Source organism: Lates calcarifer, linkage group LG11 (genome assembly GCF_001640805.2).
Source record: "Lates calcarifer isolate ASB-BC8 linkage group LG11, TLL_Latcal_v3, whole genome shotgun sequence".
NCBI lineage: Eukaryota > Metazoa > Chordata > Actinopteri > Centropomidae > Lates > Lates calcarifer.
Genome location: NC_066843.1, coordinates 7,207,167 through 7,231,249, shown reverse-complemented (window position 1 = coordinate 7,231,249; position 24,083 = coordinate 7,207,167). Strand labels below are relative to the sequence as shown.

The following is a 24,083-nucleotide window of genomic DNA, read 5'->3' as shown; positions in this document are numbered from 1 at the left end:
TTTTGGCTAATCTTGTTTTGGTTTTAATTACAGCATTAAGCATTACAGCATTAATTGGACCTATGTCTCTCCTTGGACTATGGCTTTACTACATGTTTGATCTTGATGCTTCTCGTTTTGGTGTCTTCAAAGATGCTGTGTGTGTTGTACACTCATTTTTTTGCACTTAAAAACAATGATACATTCAAGTAGTGTAACTTTAGGGGTTAAGAGGCGTTTGTGGGTCTAGCTTTTGTTTTCCCAGATAAATTTCATATTAATGCCCTTATAACATCCATATTAGATGAGCTGTATAGTGGATATATAAACAAAACATAAGGAAAACCCAAATGTTTTTATAGTGTTTTTTGTTATATGTTTAAAATATAATTTAGACATACTGTACTATTCTTTAATATTATGCAACACTGTTATTTTTAATGTGATTTAGTCTTGTATTTTTAACAGAGACTTGATCACAAAAGCACTAATACATTGATTTACAGACAGATACATGAGAAGAGAAGAGAAGAGAAGAGAGAAGAGAGGAGAAGAGACACATTTCTAAAATAGCCATTTTTACAAAAATAACAAAAATGTCCAAAAGTTTCTTCTCACATTCTTTTCAACAACAGCTTTAAACTCAGAAAGAGTTTGAAGTCTTTCCGGTGGCTATTTCCAGCTATAGAGGAGTCAGTTATTATGAAGTCTTTCTTACTGGTCTTTGTCAGGATAATAAGCAGATACACCTGCAGGTATGTCAGTGACCGAACACTTCATCTAAGTTCAGCCGCAAATCTTTTTCACAGATCTGCCTCTTTATGGGACTAAGAGTGACCAACAGACTGCGGTTTATGTGAAAATGAAATTTCAAAAGCGCCAAAGAGAAAAATATGCATACCATTTACAGCATCTGAAACATCATAAGAGGTTGAAAACTAATCTACTTAGGACACCATGCATTAAAAACTACGAAAGTTCTGCCCCACTCTCGCTATATGAGTTAAGTTTTCAAAAGCTCCTCTTTTTCATGACGAGAAAGTGTATCATGAAAACACAAAAGGTCGCTTGATCTCATACCCTCTTGACTGGGCGCTTGACTAATCAGATTTCGTTCGGCTTCTTTCTGCTTTGAGAGGACTTTCTCTAAAATACGCTCAATTTTACACGCTCGGTTTCAAAAGTTTGTCTCAACCATAGAAAGCTATCACTGATAAATCTGAAAATGCTTAGGGACCATTGTGAGCTGCCAGTCCATCTAGTGATTGGTTTGGACTGTACAAAAAAAAAAAAAAAAAAAAAAAAAAAATTATGCTTTTTTCTCTGCCACATGGTTTGAACTCAGTTTCCAGAAGACACACTGGAAACACAAGAAGAAATGAGCAATTTGGGAAATGGGCCACTTTGACAGCAGTGACTTCAGTGAAGATGAACCATGCTGAGAATTATGCTGCTTTTCCAAATGCATATTTAACAGCTTGAGCAAAACTGAAACTTACTAACAATACATCTCAAGGCAATAATAATCTTCAGAAAGCCAGTTTCCAGTTGAGTAGTGGCCTTGAAACTCATACTACTCTATCACTTATTTTTCATCTGGAGGAGATCTCAGAGTAATATCCTGCAGCTGTAGTATCAGGTCATGAAATACTTTGCACAGTACAGTGTGCTATCAGGTCTATCTCACTCATGGTCATCCTGGCTATTTTTTCTGTTACCATGACAACATTTCTCTGCACTCCTCTGCCTCTTGATTGTGTGAACAAGAAGACAAAGGGAAAAATGTCAGATGCTGAGAATCAGAGAGATTGAGCACAGACAAACAGTCAGCACTGACAGGCCTACTTTATCCACAAATTACTTAAAGGCTCAGCTTGATGTACGTACTTGAAATGTTGCAAATCTCACCAATTTTAGTCTTTGTGTTCTCCACTATGTATAGAAATAGAGAAAGTGTGTTGCTCCATCTCACAAGCCAATCCCTCACTGTCATCCGACATTAATAAAACAGTCACATGGTGTGAAACTCAGGTCTGGTTTTAAAGGTTGATTCGGAGGTGCCACATCCCCATGATAGCTCATACGGTGATACAGACTTTCAGCTGCACTTTATGGTACAAATTTTAGACAGACTAGTTAGGTCTCTTTTTTCTGTGTCCTCTAGTACTTCTTCTAACTAGGACAAAGGAGAACTGAAAACAAGCGCACTGGCTGTTCACCAAGGCCCACTCTGGGTCCAAAAGCCCGAAGTGAAAGCTTACAGCTTTCTGACCCAATAAGACTTCATCAACAGTCCTCAGAACCTGTTAGCCTAAGGTGGAAGGAGGAGAAGCTGAGTACGCTGAGGTCTGGGCCCGTATTTATTGAGCGTCTCAAGATCTTTCCAGGAATCACACTGACAGGTAAACTAGGACGAAAAACACAAACACTAAAATCAGAGACACAGTGTGCATGTGCATTTTTCTCAACAGTTGTGAAAAGAAAACCTGCAGTGTGGAAATTCTGTCTCCCCCTTCTGGCAGAGAGAGCAATTACACAAACTACTGTCGACGCATGTTTACAACTCGTGTGTCCTCGCGGTTGATCGCTTTATTTTGTTGACTGTAATCCTTCCTCTGAACACAGAGTTTCTTTTTAATATGAAGCATCAACAAGTTTTACTTGGGCACTTCCTACGTTTTTCCGCAATACTCCTAGTTGCTGTAGCCTACTCTGTCTAATCTTCAGCTCTGGCAAACCAATCATTGCAGGACGCATTGCTACCAGAATGATACCTCAGACATCCAGGCTTAAAACTCTAGTATAAAGAGCTTAAATGTAATGGAAGTTAATTTATATATATGTTTATATGTAAGTCCTGCACTCCAGCTTTAACTCTCCCTGCCAGTGGCTTTGTGCACTGTTTTGTGATTGCCTCATGAGACAAATACTGATAATATTCCCCACAATGATTTAAAGTGAAGGAGCCTTTCTGATGGTGCTTTATGACCTTAATAACAACTGGTCCATATGGATGATTCAGGTGGCCCTGCAGATGTTTTGCTCTTACTTCATACCTTTTCACAAGGTTCAGTCTCTCAGTCTAATCCAAATCATATTTTCTTGTAAACTAGGTTCTGATCTGGCAGACATGTTGAGTGCATTTCCTTTCTCATACAACATTTTTGAAACCTGAAACAGTTTCTTCTCTTCAAGGTATTTGCTTTGGCACTCACAGCACTTGGTTAGGGTTAGTCTATTGAACTACTCCATACACTGAAAAATGACGCTGAGGGGGCAACCAGTGCCAATGGGGTCCTGACCAAGCATCTCTATGACTTAGGTGTGAGACTGTCTTGGTTTTCTTTGCATTACCACTGCCATCGATCAGTGGAACAGTATGGAACTGGCAGCATGAATGTGTTATCACTTCTCCTGTGTACTCATGCATGTACAAAATGATGAACCACTTTCAAAACCATCACTCCATAAGGCCACCAGTCGTCAAAATCTCCACAGGGTACCTTTAAAATAAATGTGACCAAGCTGAGAAAATATACCCCACAAAGTTTAATCAGTCTTATGCAGGATGATCTACCATTTTCTCTGGCTTGAAAACACAGTTGTACTGACTCATATTAGAACAATGAGTAGTTCATCCAGTATCAAGAGAATCTGGAGATGAAAAGAAACCACGGAGTTGAGAAAGTCAAATCAGAAGGTCATGAACATCTGTTTGTGTGTTTCACTTTGAAGCGGAAAGCTTCAAGCCACGCTGGCATAAATAACTCATACAGCTGTCTGTGAGCAGAGGCCATAATACTGGGGTCATGTGACAAAAGACTGTCTGCCTGACACCTACTGCTTCATACTGGTCCCACAACCTTTTTCAGAGAGAAATGTAGCTACAAACATTTTTTTGTGGGTGATTCTTACCAGAAAATGACTGACATGTTGAATTTGTCACAGATTTAAGAAACTTAATCTGATGATAAAAATGATGCCACATGAAAGCAAAGTAGTTTATATAACTGAACAGCGCTTTGTCATGAAGGGTCCTCATTACAACCTCTTTAAACACTGGAATAATGAAGCATGATGCAGCGATGAACACTGAAATATCAGAATGGGAAAGGTCAGCATGCTAACAGCGAGACTTCCCTGGAGAAATATTTGCTGTTGTTGGACCTTTATACTTTAAACCCTTTAAACCTTTATATTTTCTCATTCCATCATGGTACAACACATAGACTACAATACACACAACATACAAACTTCATTTTAGAAGTTAAAAACACTGGCAAGAGCTGTTGTTCTCCAATGAATATACTGCAAATGGTGAACAAAAAATCCTGTATTTACAGTATAACATCAATTATTATTTATTTCTTGGGGAGAAGGATTGTATATAAAAAGTTATTTCTGGAATCCTTTTGACAATAGTGCATTAATCTATAAAGGATGTTTTTGAAATATGAGTCCTTTCAACCTGTGCAACACAGTGATGTCAAAATGACATGTACAAGTAACTGATTAAAAAGAAGATAGAAATATAGAGCTCTTATGAGCAGGAGTAGACTAGACTGGATTGATGAGAAACAAAAAGCATGCACAGCAGACAGATGTAACAGAAACAGTCCAAGTGCAGATCAAAACCTTTGTCACAGAAAAGTTAAAGTATGAAACTTTTCTACTGAAGGAACGTCAGAACCATTTAAGTATGCTGTCACCGATGCTGTTGACACTGGGTGTAAATGCTGATGTGATTCACTGCACATTTCTCCTACACATTTGATTGTACCATATTCAACTGACAGACCCTTGCCTCCATAAACAACTGAAAGATTGATCAAGTAGCTGGGGACTACCAGCTTAAAGAATACAATAGAGAGAAAACACCTAATTTTAAGCCATATCATAAGGTATCTAGGCGTATCTAACATCTTAGAAATTTATAAATGTACCTAATGTACAAATATACCTTGTAAATGTACTATTATATAAGTTCTCTCTGATGCTGAATGTGGTTTCTTGTCGGGAGCAGGTGGTGGTGGAGGTTGCCTGAGGTTATACTATGACCTCTGAGCAGCACTACTTCTTCAAGCCAGTCTGGAAGTTACAATGAGTTGCTATCGAACAGTGATGAGATGGGACAGCTTTGGCTGGGTTAGCCAGTAAGCTAACTTGAGTAGACGATTATTGTTGCTTTTCACTTCTGGAGTTAGCTCTTGGTGAGCAAATGAATGACATTTGATGCTGAACATTTCTCCTGGACTGGTAAATAAACAGCTGTTATTGCTAACGTTTACAATGTAGCGATAGCAAAACTTAAAAATAGCACCCTTATTTTAATACTTTCAGCCAATAAGACCATATTTGTAATGTTAAAGAAAGTTATTCTAAGACACTGATGTCACAGTTTCCATACAGGTGTTTTTATGGGTTTCAAGGCAGACCAGCTCAAGCACACTGGAGCAACACACTAGTCCTAAATGTTTTGTCTCAAGCCTGAGCCAATGCATGTGACAGTTGCATTACTCAAATATATCAGAAGAGGGATTACATTAAAATTCCCCACTGTGTAAGCATCTAATTAGACTCTCTCCCTGTCTGAACAGAATTACAACAGTCTTGTCTGCCCACCTGCTCCCACCCTAAGAATGGCACGGAATGACTCGCGCCACTAAATTTATGGGAAAGATGTATCTGCAAGAGTCATGCAGCTGTCATGTGGCAGCCCTGTTGCACAAACTGTTGAAATTTATGGTTGTACATATTTGATTACTGTCGTCTTAGAGCAGAAATATGTCACTTGAGTTGAAAATAAGATAAAAGATAATTGTGACTTTTTGCTTTTTTCAGTTTTTTTTGTTGTTTTTATGTAAGGTGCATAAAGAAATATTATCCACATAATTAATTTTATAATATTAAAAAAGTACTAACAAAAGCAATGTTTCACAGGGTGACAATAACACTGACCAGCCCCATAGTGAGAATACCAACTGGTGGAGGTTTAAGCAGCAACAAAACTACAACTTGTTTGTTTCACTTGGCAGTCATTCACTATTTTACACTTTACAACTGAACATTTAGATGAAATGTCACCGTCTGGAGATTATCCGGTCCTAATAAAGCTGTAGTGGCTTTACTTTAAATGAACGCTAAAGTTTCATCCTTGGGGACTATGTGCACTATTTATAGGGAACTTAAAAGATGCACAAAGACAAGACAAGCAAAAACCTCCCCTGACAGCCAGTTGTAAATAAAACTTGCCTCTCATGGCTAAGATGATTCAACATCAAACAAAAAAGAGTGAGATTTCTCAAGTGGCAGATGGTAAGCCTCCTTCCACTAATCATAATTTTAGATGAAAAGGTTTCTCTAAAAATAAATTGCCAACTAGGTTTTTTCAGATCAATGCTTGTCAAGGCCCCTTCATCATCTGTTAGTTTGTAAACTATAGGTAATTAATAGCTGAGGGGGCATGGTCAGCACATGATCTGCTGCATGAAATGAACACTGGAATAAAGTCCAGGGTTAATCAAACTCTAATTCAGAATAACCGTTAACATACAAAAATCTCTGTAGCAGTATTAATATTTCTAAAAGTTATTCCTCGAATAAATATCAGTCAGTGTCTGTAGGTAGTTGCACCAGTTGGTGTAGTATATATAATTTATAAAAGCCAGGCTGGTAACCAAGGTGAGGGTACATTTAAATTACATTTGACATGTTTTTGTGTGGCTATGATTAAATGCTACCATAGTCTATACAGTAGTATAAAATAATGCTGTATTTTGTGTTTGTATTCTGTATATTTGATTTGACCCTTCATAAGAATTACAAAGATGTTTCTACTTTACTGTTCTTGTTGGGAAAAAAGTCTGAATCATAGTTTTCTTAGATATCACTTTTGTGTTACAATTGTGTGGGAAAGGTGATAATAACAGAGGCCAGGAGGCTCATCTCTAAAACATGCTCTCATCGTACTGAGAATATGTAAAGCAAGTGAAGTGAAAACACGGGAGATTCATCTGTTCTTCATTTTGACACCAAGCATGTGCTGAAAGATCAGTACCTTGTTACTCATTTGTGCACAAAATGAAATTCACAACCAAAATCTAATTGTTTTAAAAATTCAGTAAGTAACTCTGTAGCATATAAATGACAGAGCTATTCACACCTGCTGAGTTTTACTTAAGAATTAGCTTGTTTGTTCATGTTTTACTCCCATGTGAAGACATTGCTAACATAAACAAATTTATCATTAATAACCTGGATTTAGTAGTTTCTATATTTAGTGTTGTGTATTGAAATTGTTCAGTCTGGTAGTGACTGTAGTTTCCAGTCCTGTGTTTTGAATTTTTCTGGTGTGGTGATTTGGATCTTTTGGTTGGATGGTTTTGTAGGGGTTGTAATTAGATCTATTGCACCAAGCTCTCTCTCTCTCTCTCTCTCTCTCTCTCTCTCTCTCTCTCTCATTGGCTCTCTCTCTCCCCCCCGATTCACTCACTCATCGGGGTCCCTTCTACTTTGTGTTGTCTTTCTCCCACTCTCTCTCTGTCTCTGTCTTTGACTGGCTCTGGAGTGAAGCAGCCTCAGAGGTGTCTGACACCCTCCAGCGCAGCCAAGGGCACCGCTTCAGTGATGCTGCCCCTCTCCAACGGTTTACAACAATAGTTTGCCCTTTGGAAAGTGCCTGAACTGCCTTTGCACACTAATCTAAATCTTTTTTTTCCCAAGGAAAGAAAAGTACAGGAGCGCTCTGTGCTTTTACGCATGGAAGTTGGAATCAGTCTCACCACCTTTACGCATGGCTGTGTGTCGTCTCTGCGGAAGATGCTGCCGGGCTTATGAGAGCGACTCAGGGCGTCAAAAGCGGAGTACAAATTGAGCAACGATGCGGGGCACTGAACTGCTGCTCGGCTACTTTCTGGTGAAAGTTATGGTGTGCGACGCGGAGGGCGAGCCGGGTCAGACCGTCGACGACTTCATGCTAGTGACCGGGTTTAACGACTCGGAGAGCGCAGTCACGGAGAGCCCGCACATGGAGGACAAGTGCCGCGGCTACTACGACGTGATGGGCCAGTGGGACCCGCCGTTCGTGTGCAGGACGGGCAGCTACCTGTACTGCTGCGGCACCTGTGGCTTCAGGTTCTGCTGCGCGTTTAAAAGCTCCAGGCTGGACCAGACCACCTGTAAGAACTACGACACCCCGCCGTGGATGATGACGGGCAAACCTCCGCCGAAAGTGGACGTGGCGCTGGAAAACGCGAAGGATAAAACAAACCTCATTGTGTATGTCATATGCGGGGTCGTGGCCATAATGGCACTGATAGGAATTTTCACCAAGCTTGGTTTGGAAAAGTCGCACCGTCCGCACAGAGAGAACATGTCAAGGTAGGTTGTAATCTTACCAATAATCGTTTTTTTTTCATTGACAATAACTTTAGAGTGATCAATTATGTGTACAGAAGAGCCCTGTGTATAAAGCACTCATCTGTGTGGAATAGGATTCTAATAATTTCACCAATACCAAGTCCCACAGCAAAATTCAGCTGCTCTCAAACTACATTTTTAAAGGTGATCTCTATACCTGGGTGGGAGAACAGGTTAACTGGTACCACAGCTGGGTTTAGTGCATCAGTTCCCCCCTAGAAACATGATGAAACTCAGCCTGCTAATTGTAAGTTATTCATCCAGCCTGCACAACAGTGTGTCACATGTACATTTTCAGAGTTACAGACAAAAGTGTCTTTCTGATGTCTTTGGCCTGCAACTTCAGTTTGGAGCTGATGACTGTTAGTAATGTCGTGCTACACACTTTAAATGTGTCCCTGCTCAAGGTAAAAACAGATATTTTTGGGTGCAAATATAACCCAGAAAAAAGTGACCAAGGTTAACACAAAAATTGTGTTTGGCCTTGACTAAAAATATTTCAATTTATTCTCAGCATGTTATGACTGAAACCAAGCACGGGGTCACCTCTACGGTTGAAAAGATTTGAAAAAAAAAAAAAAACCAACAACCCAATTTTTCCTTCTCCAAATTGTTAACTATTTGCAAGATGTACCTGTTAGTTTTGTCATCTGACAAACACACACACACACTCGTTCCACTTCCATGTGGGTACACTCACTGACATTCCCTAGCCCCTTACTCTAACCATAACCAACTTTATCCTGACCCTAAAGTTAACCTAATTGTCTCTATCCATGGGGACCTCAATTGTCTTCCCCACAGCGACACAAATCCCCATGGGTGAGCGTGCATTAAGATTAAAGTCCCCATTGGGATATAAGAACAAGAACGCATACTCCATCTTTCTCAAACACATTTCACAAATGCACACTGGGCTGAAAAATGTCTGCTCTGAGGAGACACTGCATAGTCTCTGTGCAGGTCAATACAGGTTGGACACCTGTACACCGTAATTTGGATTAGTTGGATTCTGAAGGAGCACAGAATTTTTTATATAGACAATGTTACATGAATCCAAGCTGACACCTGTGACGAAAGTTAATTACAAAATACCTGGAAGGTGGTGAACCTGCCCCACAAACTTACAGAAAGCTCAGTTTGAAGTAGACAGGCTCTGGATATAGTTAAACAGCTATGATGGCTGAATAGCTATAATAATCAGCTGAAGTCCTGATATATAGTATCATTAGGTGACAAGTTTGAGAAAGTAATTTCAGAAAACCATCGGTTGCCATCACAGTTTTTCTGTGACTTGAAAGAAAAGGTCTTGTTTTTGACGACCTCCAGTGGTTTAACTTTGGTACACATCACTGTTTGGCGAGTGTAGTTACAGGTACGATACAGCACTCTTTTGATCAGACCCAACAGCGATGCTAAATGTAGTCAGAGCTGCCAAACTTCAAACGGCATTAATGAGGAGTGCTACTAAGGGTCAGTTTATGCTTGATCAGAGCTAGTACAAATAATGTGTTGTGGGACCGTGTCATAAGTCAGATATTTTTATAGTTGTTCTGAATGCTGCACTTGAAGGTGGTGTGAAAAGCTAATTGCCACAGGAGGGTGGGGGGACAGTCTCTTCTGGAAGACACGCAAAATGTTGCACCTGGTGGTTCACATGAAAAAAGTGACAGAAGTAGTCGTGTCATGATCAAACCCTGGCTCTTTTCTCACGTCCGCACAGCTGGGCAATCATGACATGAAGCGGGTGCAAATGTCATGAAATGTAAGTGTGCGTGTGTGTGTGAGGGGGTGTTTCTGAACCTGTCCAACCATCTGCTGAGCGGCTCTGACAGAATATATTGGCAGCTTATGCTTGTGAGCACAGTTGTATGATGTCTTCTGTGGGTCCGAGTGGAGCGTTGTTAGGTCTGAGAAAATGACCCTGATGATGTCATCATGATGTAATCAGGGTTATGGTAAACTGGAATAAACACTTCTTTCAATTTTTAACAGAAAGCCTGCATTAAAAAGTTGAAACGTGAATGATGAAAGATGTGGGCTTTCTGGACCAGGGAGAGTTTAAATAAAGACGAGAAATGGAGGATTATTGGAGTTTGACCCACACTAAAGGGTCAAAGTAAGGATATCTCAGCTTCTGTTGTCAATTTTGACCATTCTTGTTTTAATCTGTTTCTTGCGAGGTTGCCTAATTTATGGAAGAGTAATGCTAAATCATAGGAGTAGCCCTTTAACCCACTGATTGCTGTACAAACATGTGACTCAGACGCGGGAGAAACCAGTTGTGTTCCTTCCACTGCCTACGGTCTAAGCAGATTTAGGTAGTTCAGTTAATTTCAGAAGGCACTGATGAAGAATATAATTTGTCATGTCTAACAAAACCTGGAGTACATTGCTGGCCTGCACAGAATCTGCAGTTGTTATTTACTGAAAGTCATCCTCTGAGATTTTTCTTCGTCTGTCCAGGGCTCTTGCACACGTGATCCGCCACCCGGCTTCAGAACATACGGACGACATCGGACTTGGCCAGCACTATGAGAACATACAAACCAGAGTCACAGTCAACAGTCTCCGTAAGTACTGGGACGTCAGCAGCAGACTGTAAGCTACACACCTACCACACACACTCACACGAGAGAGTGGTTTGTTAAAAACACTCTGCCTATACCAGTGTATATCTACTCACATAAGTCCCCAGATTTTTCAAAAAACAAATATAAACCTAATATTGTTTCCACATGTTTGCTTGCCTATCCTGAATTAGCTCTGGAAATGGGAAAAAAAGATCCATCCAAAATCCTGTGGGCTGGTGAAGCAATTAGTCACGCCCTCAGCCATCACTTAACATACACACTAATTACCACAGACAACCTAGAGCTTCCTTTCTTAGCCAGTGGTTACTGTATGCAAAGACCTTACACATTATATCGCAACCTCGTCCTCTCACTCATCAGCACCAACGCCTACACACACCCACGCCGATACACACAGCCAGAAAGGGGTGCTTATTAAGGCTAACCTGCTTACTGGCTTGACAGCTACAGTCAATTAAGGTTTGACAGTCAGGCAGCATTTTTGTAGCTATAGTCTCTATTTATGAAAATGTAAATGCTAAATTCTTTGGTTTAAGTGAGGATAAAGTCTCTTAATACTGAACAGGTCTGATGTCAGGATGTATTAAGTGAAATAGTTACACCTCACTCCCTGGCCAGCAGAGTTTAGAAGCCAGTCCAACCAGATGATGTCTTAGTGCTGTAGTTACAGTATAAAAAGAATCACAGAATGAAGCAAAAATAAATAAATAAATGACAATAAGTGATGTCCTGATCTTCCTTAATGCACATGATGCTTAAGATGTTTCATCTGAGGCAGTTGCATAATAAATATCAGTGATTATCATGTGCTATGGAAAGCCAGAAGTTTGTGTGTTCTCATTACAGTGGAGGAGTACAGCAGGTGATTTCACTGATTAGGTTGGAGGGTTTGCTAATTAGTGAAAACACCTGGTGTAATCTGTGGTTGGAATGAAAACCAGCCTGTTCTCGGCACCCGTGGCACGTGATTACCTTATCTCAAATTATCTCATCATACGTAGCCAGGCTTTAGTTGCACAAATATTTTAGCATTTTTTAAATTTGTATCTGCATTTTAGCATCCCATTAGGTTTCAAACCAAACTAACCTCAAAAACTGAGAGGTGTTCTATTTCAAGAGCTAGGTATCTTTTTCTTTTTAGCTGAGCTAATTTTTTTTTAACTCTCTAAAAATCAGCTAAGGTGAGGTGTCAGCACTGACATGATAATAATTAATCATTCTAAAATCAGAGCGCTCTCTTTCTTTCTCTTTCTTACTTTGCCTCCAGAATAATTATCAGTTCATTAAAAACCAGCCAACACCTTGACAGGTAGGACTGAGTGTGAGGAAATATATTCTGTATGCTTTCTTTAGTGCAATGTGGACAGTATTACACCTTTTTATAGTTGTAGTATGACAATATAAACAATATAGCAATATAATTCAATAAAATAATGCACTGATGAATTTACTTGCTAATTGCACATTTTGAAGTGATCTGTGCTAACATGTTGTGGTGTGGTTGTAAACTTACATTACACAAACTGTAGGCAGACACAGTGAGAAACTTGTGTCCTGATTTAAAATTCCATTTTCCCTGGTTTTCCCTGGAGTAAATGAAAGAAAATGATTAATGATGTGAGATAACACAATATTATTGTACTATGAAACAAGTGCAGTTACTACAGCTATTTAAAGTAAAAAATTGAAGTGCTCTGAAAACCTGCAAGTTGTCACACCTCACCTGCCTCCTCCTTTGAGTCAGAAAATTACACTACACCTGATGATAATTGTATATTAAGTTTTAGTTTAAGCCTGTAATCATCTGGAAAATTACTACAAATGACAGAATGTGTCCTGTCCAGTCCACAACAATGTAAAGACAAATTCAAATCATAGATACGCAACAATACAAATACGACCATATAGGGTAGATTCTTAAGTGTTTACTTCTGTATGATTAGTATCTTCCAGATAATGGGTTGCACTGAACTCAGATAAGCACTTTTGCAGTTTAGTATTGTTTATTCAAGATGAATATTTGCCTCTTAATCCATATATTACTATACTGAAGAAAAGACGGCCGAGTGAGTGAAGCTTTCCTGTTATTTTGTGACCTTGGACATGGAGATCCAGGGCACAGTGTGCTGGCTGCTGTGTCTTACAGGGAGGAATGGGGAGGGTTTTTGTGTAACTGAAAAGGCAACAGCACAGGAATGACTGTTGTTTTCTTGACAGCAATCCTTGCAAGGTTACAATAGGTGAGGTGAAATTTTTTTATGCCACATGAATCCATCCTGTACTTGTCCTCTCCAGCTGTGGCTTTTTAGCGGCAGGTGTGACCATACGTGCCCCAGCTATAATAGTCATTGTATATTATGGATAGTGGTGCAGAGCTGTGATTGAAATGCTCTAGAGGGAGCTCCTTTTCCTCATCTGTTGCCTGTCAAAGATAACAAAAATCTGTTAGACTGGGCTATGAGCTCTCATTCTGCTCAAGACACCAGTGATACAGATTTTGTGAGCTGCGTTTCTCTGGCTACCAGTACTATCATGCTCATGTCCTGCTGGTCATGTGCGCACATGGGGCAATTGTGAAGTGTGGCCTCTTTTTACTCCAGGCAGTCAGCCAGAGAGAACAAAGTCTCCGCTCACTGCCAACACTCCACTGGTGCATGACAGTCCATTTCCTCACTGCCAGATAGAAATGTATTTCAGCTGCATTACCTCTGACAGCAGCTGAGAAATCGCTGCCAAATGTGGAGTCTACCTATGGTTCTATTTTCCACCTGCCATATACTGTACTCTGAACTGCATACTGATGCCTCAAACCTTTAAGGAGATAATTACATACTTACAGTACAGAGAGGTTAAAAATATTTAGACGCAGACACAAGTTGTTCTGGTTTCATTCTTATTAGGTTGTGAAATGAAATCGTGAGTATTTGGTACAGTTTGTTTATCTAGAGTTTTTTTACCATATTGACAACTGACAACACAGACACAGTGGTGGGGCCATTAGCCAATGAAACATGTAGAGACTTAATTAAAAAAAAAAAAAAATTCAAGTTGGAAAAAGAAAAGAAAAGCAGTTGGATGGAGCTGGCTACATTAAAAAAAAAAAAATCAGAATTGCAATTTCCCACCTTCTCTACATTTTGAGTAGTGCATCTCCAGTCTTTACTCTTAAATTTAACTGATGCAAGAGAAGTCTCACTCATGAAGTCTTATTTTAATAGTGGGAAATTTTGCTTTTTACACCATCCTGACAGCCATATCCTGAAGCTCCAGCTGTATCATGCATAACTAACAAAATTAGAGTAATTTAGGGCTGTTCCAGAGCGACATGGGCTATTTCACAGAAGTTCTGAGTTATCTAGTTAGCGAGAAACCAAAGTTTGAGGTGTTATGATTGAAGGTTGTTTTTTTTTTTTTTGTTTTTTTTTTTTTGATTTTGTAGGAGCTCAAGAGAGGGAGGGTTGTATCAGGCAAGCTGATCCAGTCTGAACTGCTTTAAAGGGAAGGCCAAGTGATGGCTCTTGGGATACACTGACTGAGACATTTTGATATAATGTATTAAGAATGGTATATGTACGTTTTTGCTATCACCACATAGTCAACATTAACATTAACAGCAGTTTACTTAATGGTCTAGAAAAGTTCAGCATCAAACTTCATTCCTTTACTCACCAAGAGTTGGTTCCAGCAGTAGAAAGCAACGGCAATGTTTAGCTTTGTTTTGCTTCTTTTCTTCTACTGAGGTTAACCTGCTAACCAGCTAGCCCTGGCCAGTCCCATCTCGTAATACCACTTTGCAATAGTGAGTCACTGCAGTGTCCCGTCTACTCTCTCTTTCTGAAGAAGTAGCGTGGGCCAGAGGGTGTATTGTAACCTCTTGTCTTGTAAATGCTAATGTTGGCTATGTAGTGGTAGCAAAAACTTACATATGGCATCTTTAATGTGCAAAAAGTAAATAACTACCTGATAAATACATATTTAATTACAATTAATTATAAATATAAAAGGGTTTGATCAAATAATTTACACATACATTTAAGTATAACTTAGCTCAACTGTAAATTTGTGGTTTTGTGCATATACAATATAAATATAGTTTTTGATATTTCAGAGCTCTGACAGAAATGGCAAGATATTGACTGAGAGAGAATAGAATATTTTCATCAGTAACTTGAAAGTAGGCTGCCTGTAAATAAGAGCGCCCTTCTCCTTGTACCATTTATTTCAGGGCATACAGCTCCCAAAATACTCTCTTAAATCTTTTATGAGTTCCAGGGAGGTGTCTGTGTCTGGCGCGTTATCTCGCTTATTTCCCGCAACAACCATGGAGTCTTTAACCTTACAAGTCTCCAGAAGTGGCCTACTTTCTGACATAAAAGCTGTGACTTTGACAACAGTACAACCACAAATGACAATCAGTCAAACATAAAGCCAGACAAACATTAAAGAGGGAGATAAACAACTACATACATCAGCACATCGGTTTAAATTGAGCCTGGCATCCTGAAAATAGCAAAGTTGCACCAGATGTTAACAGAAGCTCTGCCCCCATTTATAAACTGCAGGGAAATCTATTCCCATCTTAGACTATAGTATGAATGTTACTAGAGGACATTTGAGACACTGGAGACATACAGACAGCTTGGAAAAATAAATGTTTCTGACAAATATTAGGCCACAAAACAGTTTGGCAATATTACTAAGTATATTTCAGTGGCTTCTGAAGGGGAAGGGGATAAGGGGATGCCTTGATCTCGACCTTGACTGGAGTATCGGATAAGGCAAGATAGTCGGGCTAGACCGGTCAGATGGTGTGGCTTACAAACTAGGTGGCTCAGCTAATGAGGACATCAAAATAGTTTCCCATGGCTGAATGAGCTTATCTAACACAAAACAGCACTGGACTAAATTTGATCTCAGAGTGTTCTTGTTTGTGTTGTTTTTAGCAGACTATGTGTCCCTAGGACTTCCTGGAAAACAATATTTACAGTGTATGACTGTGTATTCTATGGAGGCGGAAGATCTGATTTGACTTTCATGTTAAACAAGATCACACTGAATCAGAGTCTGTGTGTGTGCATGGCCCACTTTCAATGAAATGTCTGAAACTGAAACAGGTCAACAAGCTCAGAAAAGAACCTGACAAGGTAACACAAATAGATTTGATGCAGAAGTTTGCCAAATTTTTTTGGGAAAATATGATTATTTTTCTTTGTAACAGCCAAATGTCATCACCACACACACACAACACACAACATCATGCATGGCATCATGGTCAGCAACTACTGTACTGTACACAGCTACATGTAAAACTTTCTTGAACAGATTTAAAGTGAGTAATGAGATCTTATGAAGACCACTCCATCACTGAGTTTAATAAGTTATCTGTACATGTGAAAGTGCTGTGCTGTCTTTCTTAACGACTACACTTTTTAATAAGCCTTTCAATAACAGAGGAGTTTGTTATAAAGAACTCCTTATTGTAGGGAGAGTGCAGTGGCACCATCAATCTTGTGCTACCTTAAGTGAGTCCAAATGTGGTCTCACTCATTACACCACCCACTTGTCGAGGTGTGGTGAAGTGAAAGAATCACCCAAGCTGTCCTCTGCATCATTTCATGAGACAGCATTGATAATTTGAGGCTTTCTAAATTAATTAGCACAGTAATAAAATTTCTTGCTGACCAGTGGGGAATAAGAGCCTAATTAACCTATTTTCTGTATTAATGATCTGTTTTTATCAGACACATTCTAGAATGAGGACTAGCAGACTCCACACATTTTAAAGTTTGTAAACTTTAACCATTAACAGCAGCAGTAAGAAGTTCAGGCTAGTGCTGATGACACTGGATTAATACTGGCACCTGCTCTGAACCAGGTCTCCTTATACAGTATACATATACATGTATACAGCACACAGCACATGAAGCAGTCTTCAAACCGCTGCCTGTGAATTAGTACGTTCCACTAATCTCCTCCAATTTAAACGCGGAGAAGACACTCTGAACATCTGTTTGCTCTGTCATGCCAGTAGGCAGGGGGCCAGTCTATTTGCTGTGCACCCTTTAATTTACCAGATGTCTACTGTAGGATTAGTACAGTTTTACAAAGAGCAGTCATGACTCTCCAGCTGGGTGCCCACAAAAAGCCTACTTAAGGGAAAGTGACAGTACCAACCTAGAGAGACAATTATTGTATATTCACATGCATCCATCAAACTGATTTGCATCCTGGGTGTTCAACATTGTGTAATAGTCACTTAGAGGAAACCAAGTCATTTTAATTTAAATAAATCATAAAAATAACTAATGCATACACATTCAAACATATGACCTCAGTGATTACAGGGATTTTGTTCATTAACAACTTGTGTTTTCCCTCCTTTAGATAGCAACCAGATGAACAATGTGGTTCAAACATCAACTCTGATAACTCAGCCCTACCCGGCTGTGGGACATCTCACCAGCCCCTATGAACAACAGAAGCCTGTCAAGGATCTCAACAAGTATGCCACACTCAAGGCTGTGGGTAAGAATCTGTTTACAATGAGCCATGACAATGAGAAAGCAATTAACATTCAACATTTCATCTGATTAAGTAGCTCATTACATCCTGTACAAATAAAACTTGCATAATTAATCAGGGGTTCCCTGCATCATACAGTTTAAAGAGGAATATCAAGGTTTAATTGGGTGAACCGGAAACAACAGAACTATACTGTACTCTGAGTGATGATGGAGGCAGGTTTATATGTTTATCAGGCAGAAAATTCATATGCAATGCTTCATGAATTATGAATTCTAGTAAAAATTTAATGTGATTAATTTAATGTTAAACACTGCTTGTCTCAACAGAAAAATGTTATTGTAAACATGTTATTAAAATTTTCTGCCAGCTGCAGTTGTTCATAAGCTCCACTTTTTAGTTAGTATTAAATGATGTAAGACAACAAAGCCCAGTCTTTAATTTCTTATCTGCTTCAGCAAGATACAGAAAAATTCCTGTACATATACGCCACACATTGTTGGAAACATACTTTGAAAAAATCGTCTTTTTCCTTAAATAGAAACCTAGCTGGTTTAAATCTCTGGCTGACAGAAATCCTTGTCAGTTAATCCATAGTCCATCAATGCCAACAGGGATGGGGACTGAAAGTTTATTTATAGAAGCGATTTTGTTGGTCTTCTCATGAGCTAATTTTAGAGAGCCTGCAGCCAGTACCTGGACACGGAGTATTTTAAAACAAGAAATCATAGTAAATACCGAAATAGTACCACTAAACAAGGTGCTGCTAATTGCTTTGAAGACATGAAAAACAACAGTGTCAAAGTGCTTGAATTAAAATTTCCTCAGGACAAATCACAAGATAAAATGGACACTGCAGTGCAAAATAAGAAAGTTGCCCTTTTGTGCACATTATGGTAATGGTATATGTATAGTCAGGATGCTGCTGATGTTAAAATGATGGCAGCTCAAAAGGTAATAGAATTTCTTACTAAACTAGAATAATAAAAACAAAAATCCAGTCAAATCTAAAGTAATTGATTGTAAAATCTGTTTTGACCAGCAGTCATCTTCTTCTGCTCTTAATATGAGCACAGAAAAAATCCTAGTAAATTAGAGAAATAAGCAGCATCAAAGTGTGGAGTAGAAGTATTTGTGGATCTGTATCTGATGTTATCCAGCACAGTGAAATGGGAATCTTTTTATAGATTCTACCTGAATCAATTAGCCGCATTTGACAGACCTGGCCATAGAAGGGATGACAGCTATCAGCATGTGTTTGGTAGGCCCAATCACATAAAACTGCTCTCTCTCTCTTTCTTTTGTGATGCGCTCGAGCAGCTGAAGCTTCTCCACCACTGATCCACTCAAGTGCCGTCAAACAAACTTATCATTAGGGAAAATAAAAATAGAGCAAATCTTAGCTAATGAGACTGGGGACAGGAGACAATCAGGGGCAATCAAAACACAAATGAGTTGGGGTGTGGTGATGGGAAGCAGCTCTACTGTACACTGTGAGTCATGTGAGCCTCTGTGGTCTTAATATCTACCTCCACTGATAGAGGGTTTATTGAAGTGGCTGCTGTAAAGGATTTGCTGCTCACCATCACATGTACCATTAAGTGTGATCCTGCCTGCGGTTGATGAAGAGTATCTGGGAGACATTACATTAAAAAAAAGTCTGAAACGTTAGTGTAAAAAGACAAAGCTTCATGTGCACAGGCTCAATTAGTGAATACTGTGAATACTGTTTTTGTACACTGTCTGCACCAATATAAAATCACACCACTGCGGCTGTTATAGGATCAAATTATAGCAGATGATTATAGCAAGGCAAATGCCAAAAGACAAGATATACTGTGCTGTGGTCTACTGGCACACATCTAAGCCTTACTGAGCTCCCAGCTCCTAAAATATACTAAAATATATTCATACACCGGAAAATCAACAAATATTGAGCAGAATGAGAGTGTTATTAATAACTGACTGTGCACACACACACACACACACACACACACACACACACACTGTATTTACTATAGCTTAATTGGGAGAAATTTAATTTTACCTAATGGCTGATGGAAAGGCTACTGCAACTTAGTAAACACTATTAGCATTCTACAGCACATTAGCATGCTTCAAAATAATCACCATCAATTCACAATTAATAACTGCTATTGTACTGATATATCTTCACTAATATTTATGGAAAAATATGGGCCTGAATTACCTCTGACATTACCTACCATTTCAAGCATTAATAGCTAATAATTCAAATTACATTACAAATCTCTCTGTATTTCACAGTATCCCTGGGTTTTAAATCTGGTTTCTGTGGCGACATTCCCACGCTGATGCCCCAGTAGCGATGGGTTTTACATCAACCAGCAATTATTGGTTTGCTAGAGCTGATGAAGGTAGCAACTGTATCAATGGAGACAGAATAGGCATATGGTTGAAAAGATCCTAGGAAGTGTCCAAAAACATTTTTTATGCTCCGGATAAAAAAAAAAGAAACTCTAAAAAAAAGTGTTAAAGAATAAAGCAATCGACGGTGAGGACACTACATCATAATCATCAAAAATCATAATTATTCTCACTGCCAGAAGGGGGAGACAAAAGTGCCACAATTTTAGCGTAAGTAATTATTGGAAAAATTATGGAAATATAGACATTTGTCGGGGTGGTAAAACCAACAGTGGTTTAAAAAGCTAATTGGAAATATTTTTCATGTGATTTCATGAACGTGCAATGTAAAATATATTTTAATTAAAATTATTATGACAAAATCTGATAAATATGTTAAGTTAGATTACTTGATTCTATGTCTCTATTTGTTTTGTTGGCCAGTTTTTAGCTGCCTGCCTACCTCTGTACTCAGGAAACAAAAGGAAAAAAACTATCACATAGTTTATTTGTGTATTTGTTAGCAGAGAAAGCTAACGACAGCTTCTACAGCACCCGACGGCAAGTGATCGAGATGACAGCCAAGGGCAGCCTTCCCATGGAAGCTGTGGATATGGAGCCAGAGCCGAGCAATCCTTACAGCCCACCCAGACAGCTGTCTGCAAAGCAGAATGGACACAAATACAAAAGCCCCAAGAGCCACAGCTCCCAGTCGCTGTCCTACGGCTCCAGCACTGCTGCCAGCCCGGGAGTGCTAAGATCCTGGGACAGCAAGGACACGCTCGGACTCCGACAGAGCTATGGCCCAAAGAAACTCTGTATCATAGAGAAGGAGCTGCACACCACGCGTTACTTGCCCCCACAGCCATACTTTGTCACCAACAGCAAGACAGAAGTGACAGTATGAGTGACTGTCTAAACATCAGGAGTCTGCATTTAAGAAAAACAGTAACTGCTGACTGAGGGTGGTTTTGCAAGAGAGCAGCACAGACTGCTGTATGCGCAGTTGTTGTGCATGTAATGGGCAGCATTAAGGACACCACCTAAAGGTGAAGTGTGCCGTAACAAGACTCGGTACCAGTCAGTGTGTCTCAGGAGGGCACAGTGATGAATATACTGTCATCAATATTCATATAATCCAAGTGCTAAAACAAAACAAAAGCTAAATAAATCATATATATGAGTGATGAGACATGTGACACATACAGTACAGTTGTCAATATTCACTAAGGATATCAAAGGACCTAAAAATTAGAGTATGTATTGTAATTTTTATTAAATTAACAGCATCTAAATAAGAAAATATTTCTTATTTACTGTATTTAATCAGGGCTGAGTAGTCTAGGGTTAATTGGGTATTGATGAAATGGCTTCACTGGACAATTTATAGATACTGTTTGAAAATGACTGGCACTGCTTACATGATGAAGAATAAAAATGAATGCACTAATTCAATAAGTGCAATGTCCAAAATTAAATTTTTGGCTTGGATTGGTCCAAATTCTAGCTTCTTTTTTTTTTTTAGTAGTTTTCAGTGTGTTATACTAGTGACTGTTAATGAGTAAGAAAACAGTTAAATGAGGCTATCTAACATTTTGGGAGCTCACAGTGAATTTTTAGAATTTTCTTTTTTTACTTCATTATCCAAATGATTCACACCCTAAGCTTTACTGTGTTCTTAATATGAACCCTCCAAAAATATTACTGACATTTGTACTGTCCTCCAGAATGTGTAAAAAAGCAGAGCACTTTGAGACATTGTCCAAAAGTAAGTTATTCAGCTTCATTCAGTCAGAATTCCTAAAATATAGAGAGTTCAGTCCGTGAAAGTGTTAACTGTTGACTTAAATGACTTAAGATCCATTTAAACTTTGTGAATGTATGGTCACTTTAGATGTCTCATTTTGAAGGGAAAAACTTGCAAATGCATTCAAACCAAGCCACTGCCAAACAGACATCCTACTGATAACATACATTTCTGTGATAACTAGGAGAAGTAGCAACAGATTGTTGAACCAGTGTTGTATTGGTGTAATAGTGCCTCTCATCAGTACCAGCATGTGTGTGATTATCCTAGAATATACTGTAGATGAAGCCCCAGTAATAGAATGGTGATGGGTCTTATGCTTAGTAGTCAATTATGCCCCCAACAAAAGTCATTTTGAGTGTGAAGATGGTGGCTCACAGTTTGCATCAGTGTACGTAGTTTAAGTGATTTTAATCCCAAACCTCACATTTAATGAATGTATCTGGTCTGAACAGGCCTAAATGTGCTAGCAGTTGACATGTCTATTTCTGAAGGTTATCGGTTCATGAACTTTTGTCAGGAAGAATGTAAAGATGTTGTGAAGCTAAGTAAAGTTTGTTTTTTTATGTCTGCTACTACAGAAATAAATGGGTCCTCTAAATAAATCTAGACAATTTGTTGGATGACTGCTGGGAATCCACAAATTTTCTCATCCTTGTTGACGTACCAATACTGAGAACTGACTAAAACAGGGCATCAGGACACTAGAATTCATGCCACACTTGGCAAAATGTTTTTAGTAACCAGGGTTTTCAGGTGTAGTTGATCATTTGTTGCACTGATTTCCCAGCCAAGCAATATAAAAGGACTGCCTGCAAGTCTTACTCATGCAGTTGATTATTTCAAGCTGCAGAGGACAAGGCTGTACTCATAGCTGAGTGGGAAGTGGGAATCACTAGTTTAAAAGGTGTATTTATGTCTTTTCAAGTCAAAATCTACAATCAAAAACAAGGGCAGAAATGTTGCAGATTGTTGTATTTGGATAGATGTTTATAATATTCTCAGACTTTCAAAACAACTGTAAGCACTATTTTCCAAAAGATGTATATCTAGTGCACCAACCTGTCCTTTCACATAATGAATAAGCTGTTTTCAGTGTTTATTTCGCATTTATATGAAATCTGCTATCTACATTATTCAAATACAAGTGAGTGTTTTTATTTACGCAAACAATATTGTATAGTCACTTGTCACTTCTTTTATGAATGCAAATTATTTTACTGAAATCACTTTTATTAAGCTACAGTACACCATATTTACACATGAAGATCTAGTGTAATAATAACTTGTATAATATGTGTTTGCATTGCAACATCCAGTAGTGAGAATGCAGCAGCAATGTTATATTTTGGTAGAGTCTAAAGGAATGGTCTAATACAGTTCACTACGATGGCTGCCAATTCTTTGTATCAGTGTTGGCTCAGTATCTGATTACTTTCTTGTTCTAATGAATGTTATAATGTGTCTTTATATACATTACAAATTTACTTTAAGATCCCCAGTTATACATATTTACAACCTCAGCATCCTCAATTTATCCCGAAAAATTACTGAGCTGAGCATTTAAATGTTTTCAACATGTTGTTTGTGTCATAAAATATAATCCCCATGTTGCCAGTGTCCTGCAAAAACCTTGAATCTCTACAATGCCAATTTTGCCATATTGAACTATATGAATTTGCAGTTGAACCAGTGATTCAGTTTAAGTTTTTAGGTATGTTGAAATAGTTTCAGTGCAGTCTAGAAAAGTCCAAGGTTCAAGAAACATTTACTTAATGTGTAAAACCTCTATGGCTGCCTTTTACAGTGACACAAGGTTTCTGTAAGCTAGTGCATGCCATGTCATATTCATGTATTAGATATAACATCAGAGTGTAGCCTACCTTGAACAAAGGTTATTGGCAATGAGCAACTGTAGCACAATCTTTGTTGACTTGATTTAACATTCCAACTGACAGGTTAAATATGTCAGTAAAGCTACTCCGAGGTGCAATCAAAAACTTCCAAGACTGTTCCTGTTGGAGCACAGCACAGCAATGTGTATGCAGCAGGTGTGAGCTATAACTTCTGTGACTCAGTTTTCAGTATTATGTCACAACATCACCAGTGGGACCTGAGTTACATGTGTTTTTGTGACCACTTGCCAGTGTGCATTGCAGCTCTGTCAACGGGTCCAGGATGACCCAACTTTCATGTTGAGTAGCATCCCCATCCAGATTTGGCCCAGTGCAACTGCTTCCCCAAAAGGAAATTCAAGTTGAAGGGTCCCCGTTTTAACACAGATTGCATGTTGTAGATGTGCTTACAGAAAGGAACTTCCAGAGGTAGAACTGGAGAGTGTATTCTGCACAAGTGAAGTCCTGACTGGAAGGCACCTC

General features: G+C 38.9%; 1 protein-coding gene and 1 long non-coding RNA gene across 2 annotated transcripts in view; one reads left to right on the top strand and one right to left on the bottom strand.

Moving 5' to 3' along the window:
• Positions 1-7,455: 7,455 nt before the first annotated feature.
• shisa9b (shisa family member 9b) lies at positions 7,456-24,023 on the top strand. Its single transcript, XM_018705061.2, has 4 exons — positions 7,456-8,358; positions 10,864-10,970; positions 17,376-17,516; positions 20,423-24,023. Exons 1-4 carry the CDS (start codon positions 7,859-7,861, stop codon positions 20,803-20,805), a joined length of 1,131 nt encoding a protein of 376 aa, XP_018560577.1. The 5' UTR covers positions 7,456-7,858; the 3' UTR covers positions 20,806-24,023.
• Positions 10,791-24,083, bottom strand: part of LOC108902993 (uncharacterized) — a 29,923-nt gene continuing 16,630 nt past the window's right edge. The window contains exons 3-4 of the long non-coding RNA XR_001964173.2: positions 12,505-12,577; positions 10,791-10,929 (exon numbers count right to left, since the gene is read on the bottom strand). This is a non-coding gene — a long non-coding RNA (uncharacterized LOC108902993). The remainder of the gene's footprint in view (positions 10,930-12,504; positions 12,578-24,083) is intronic.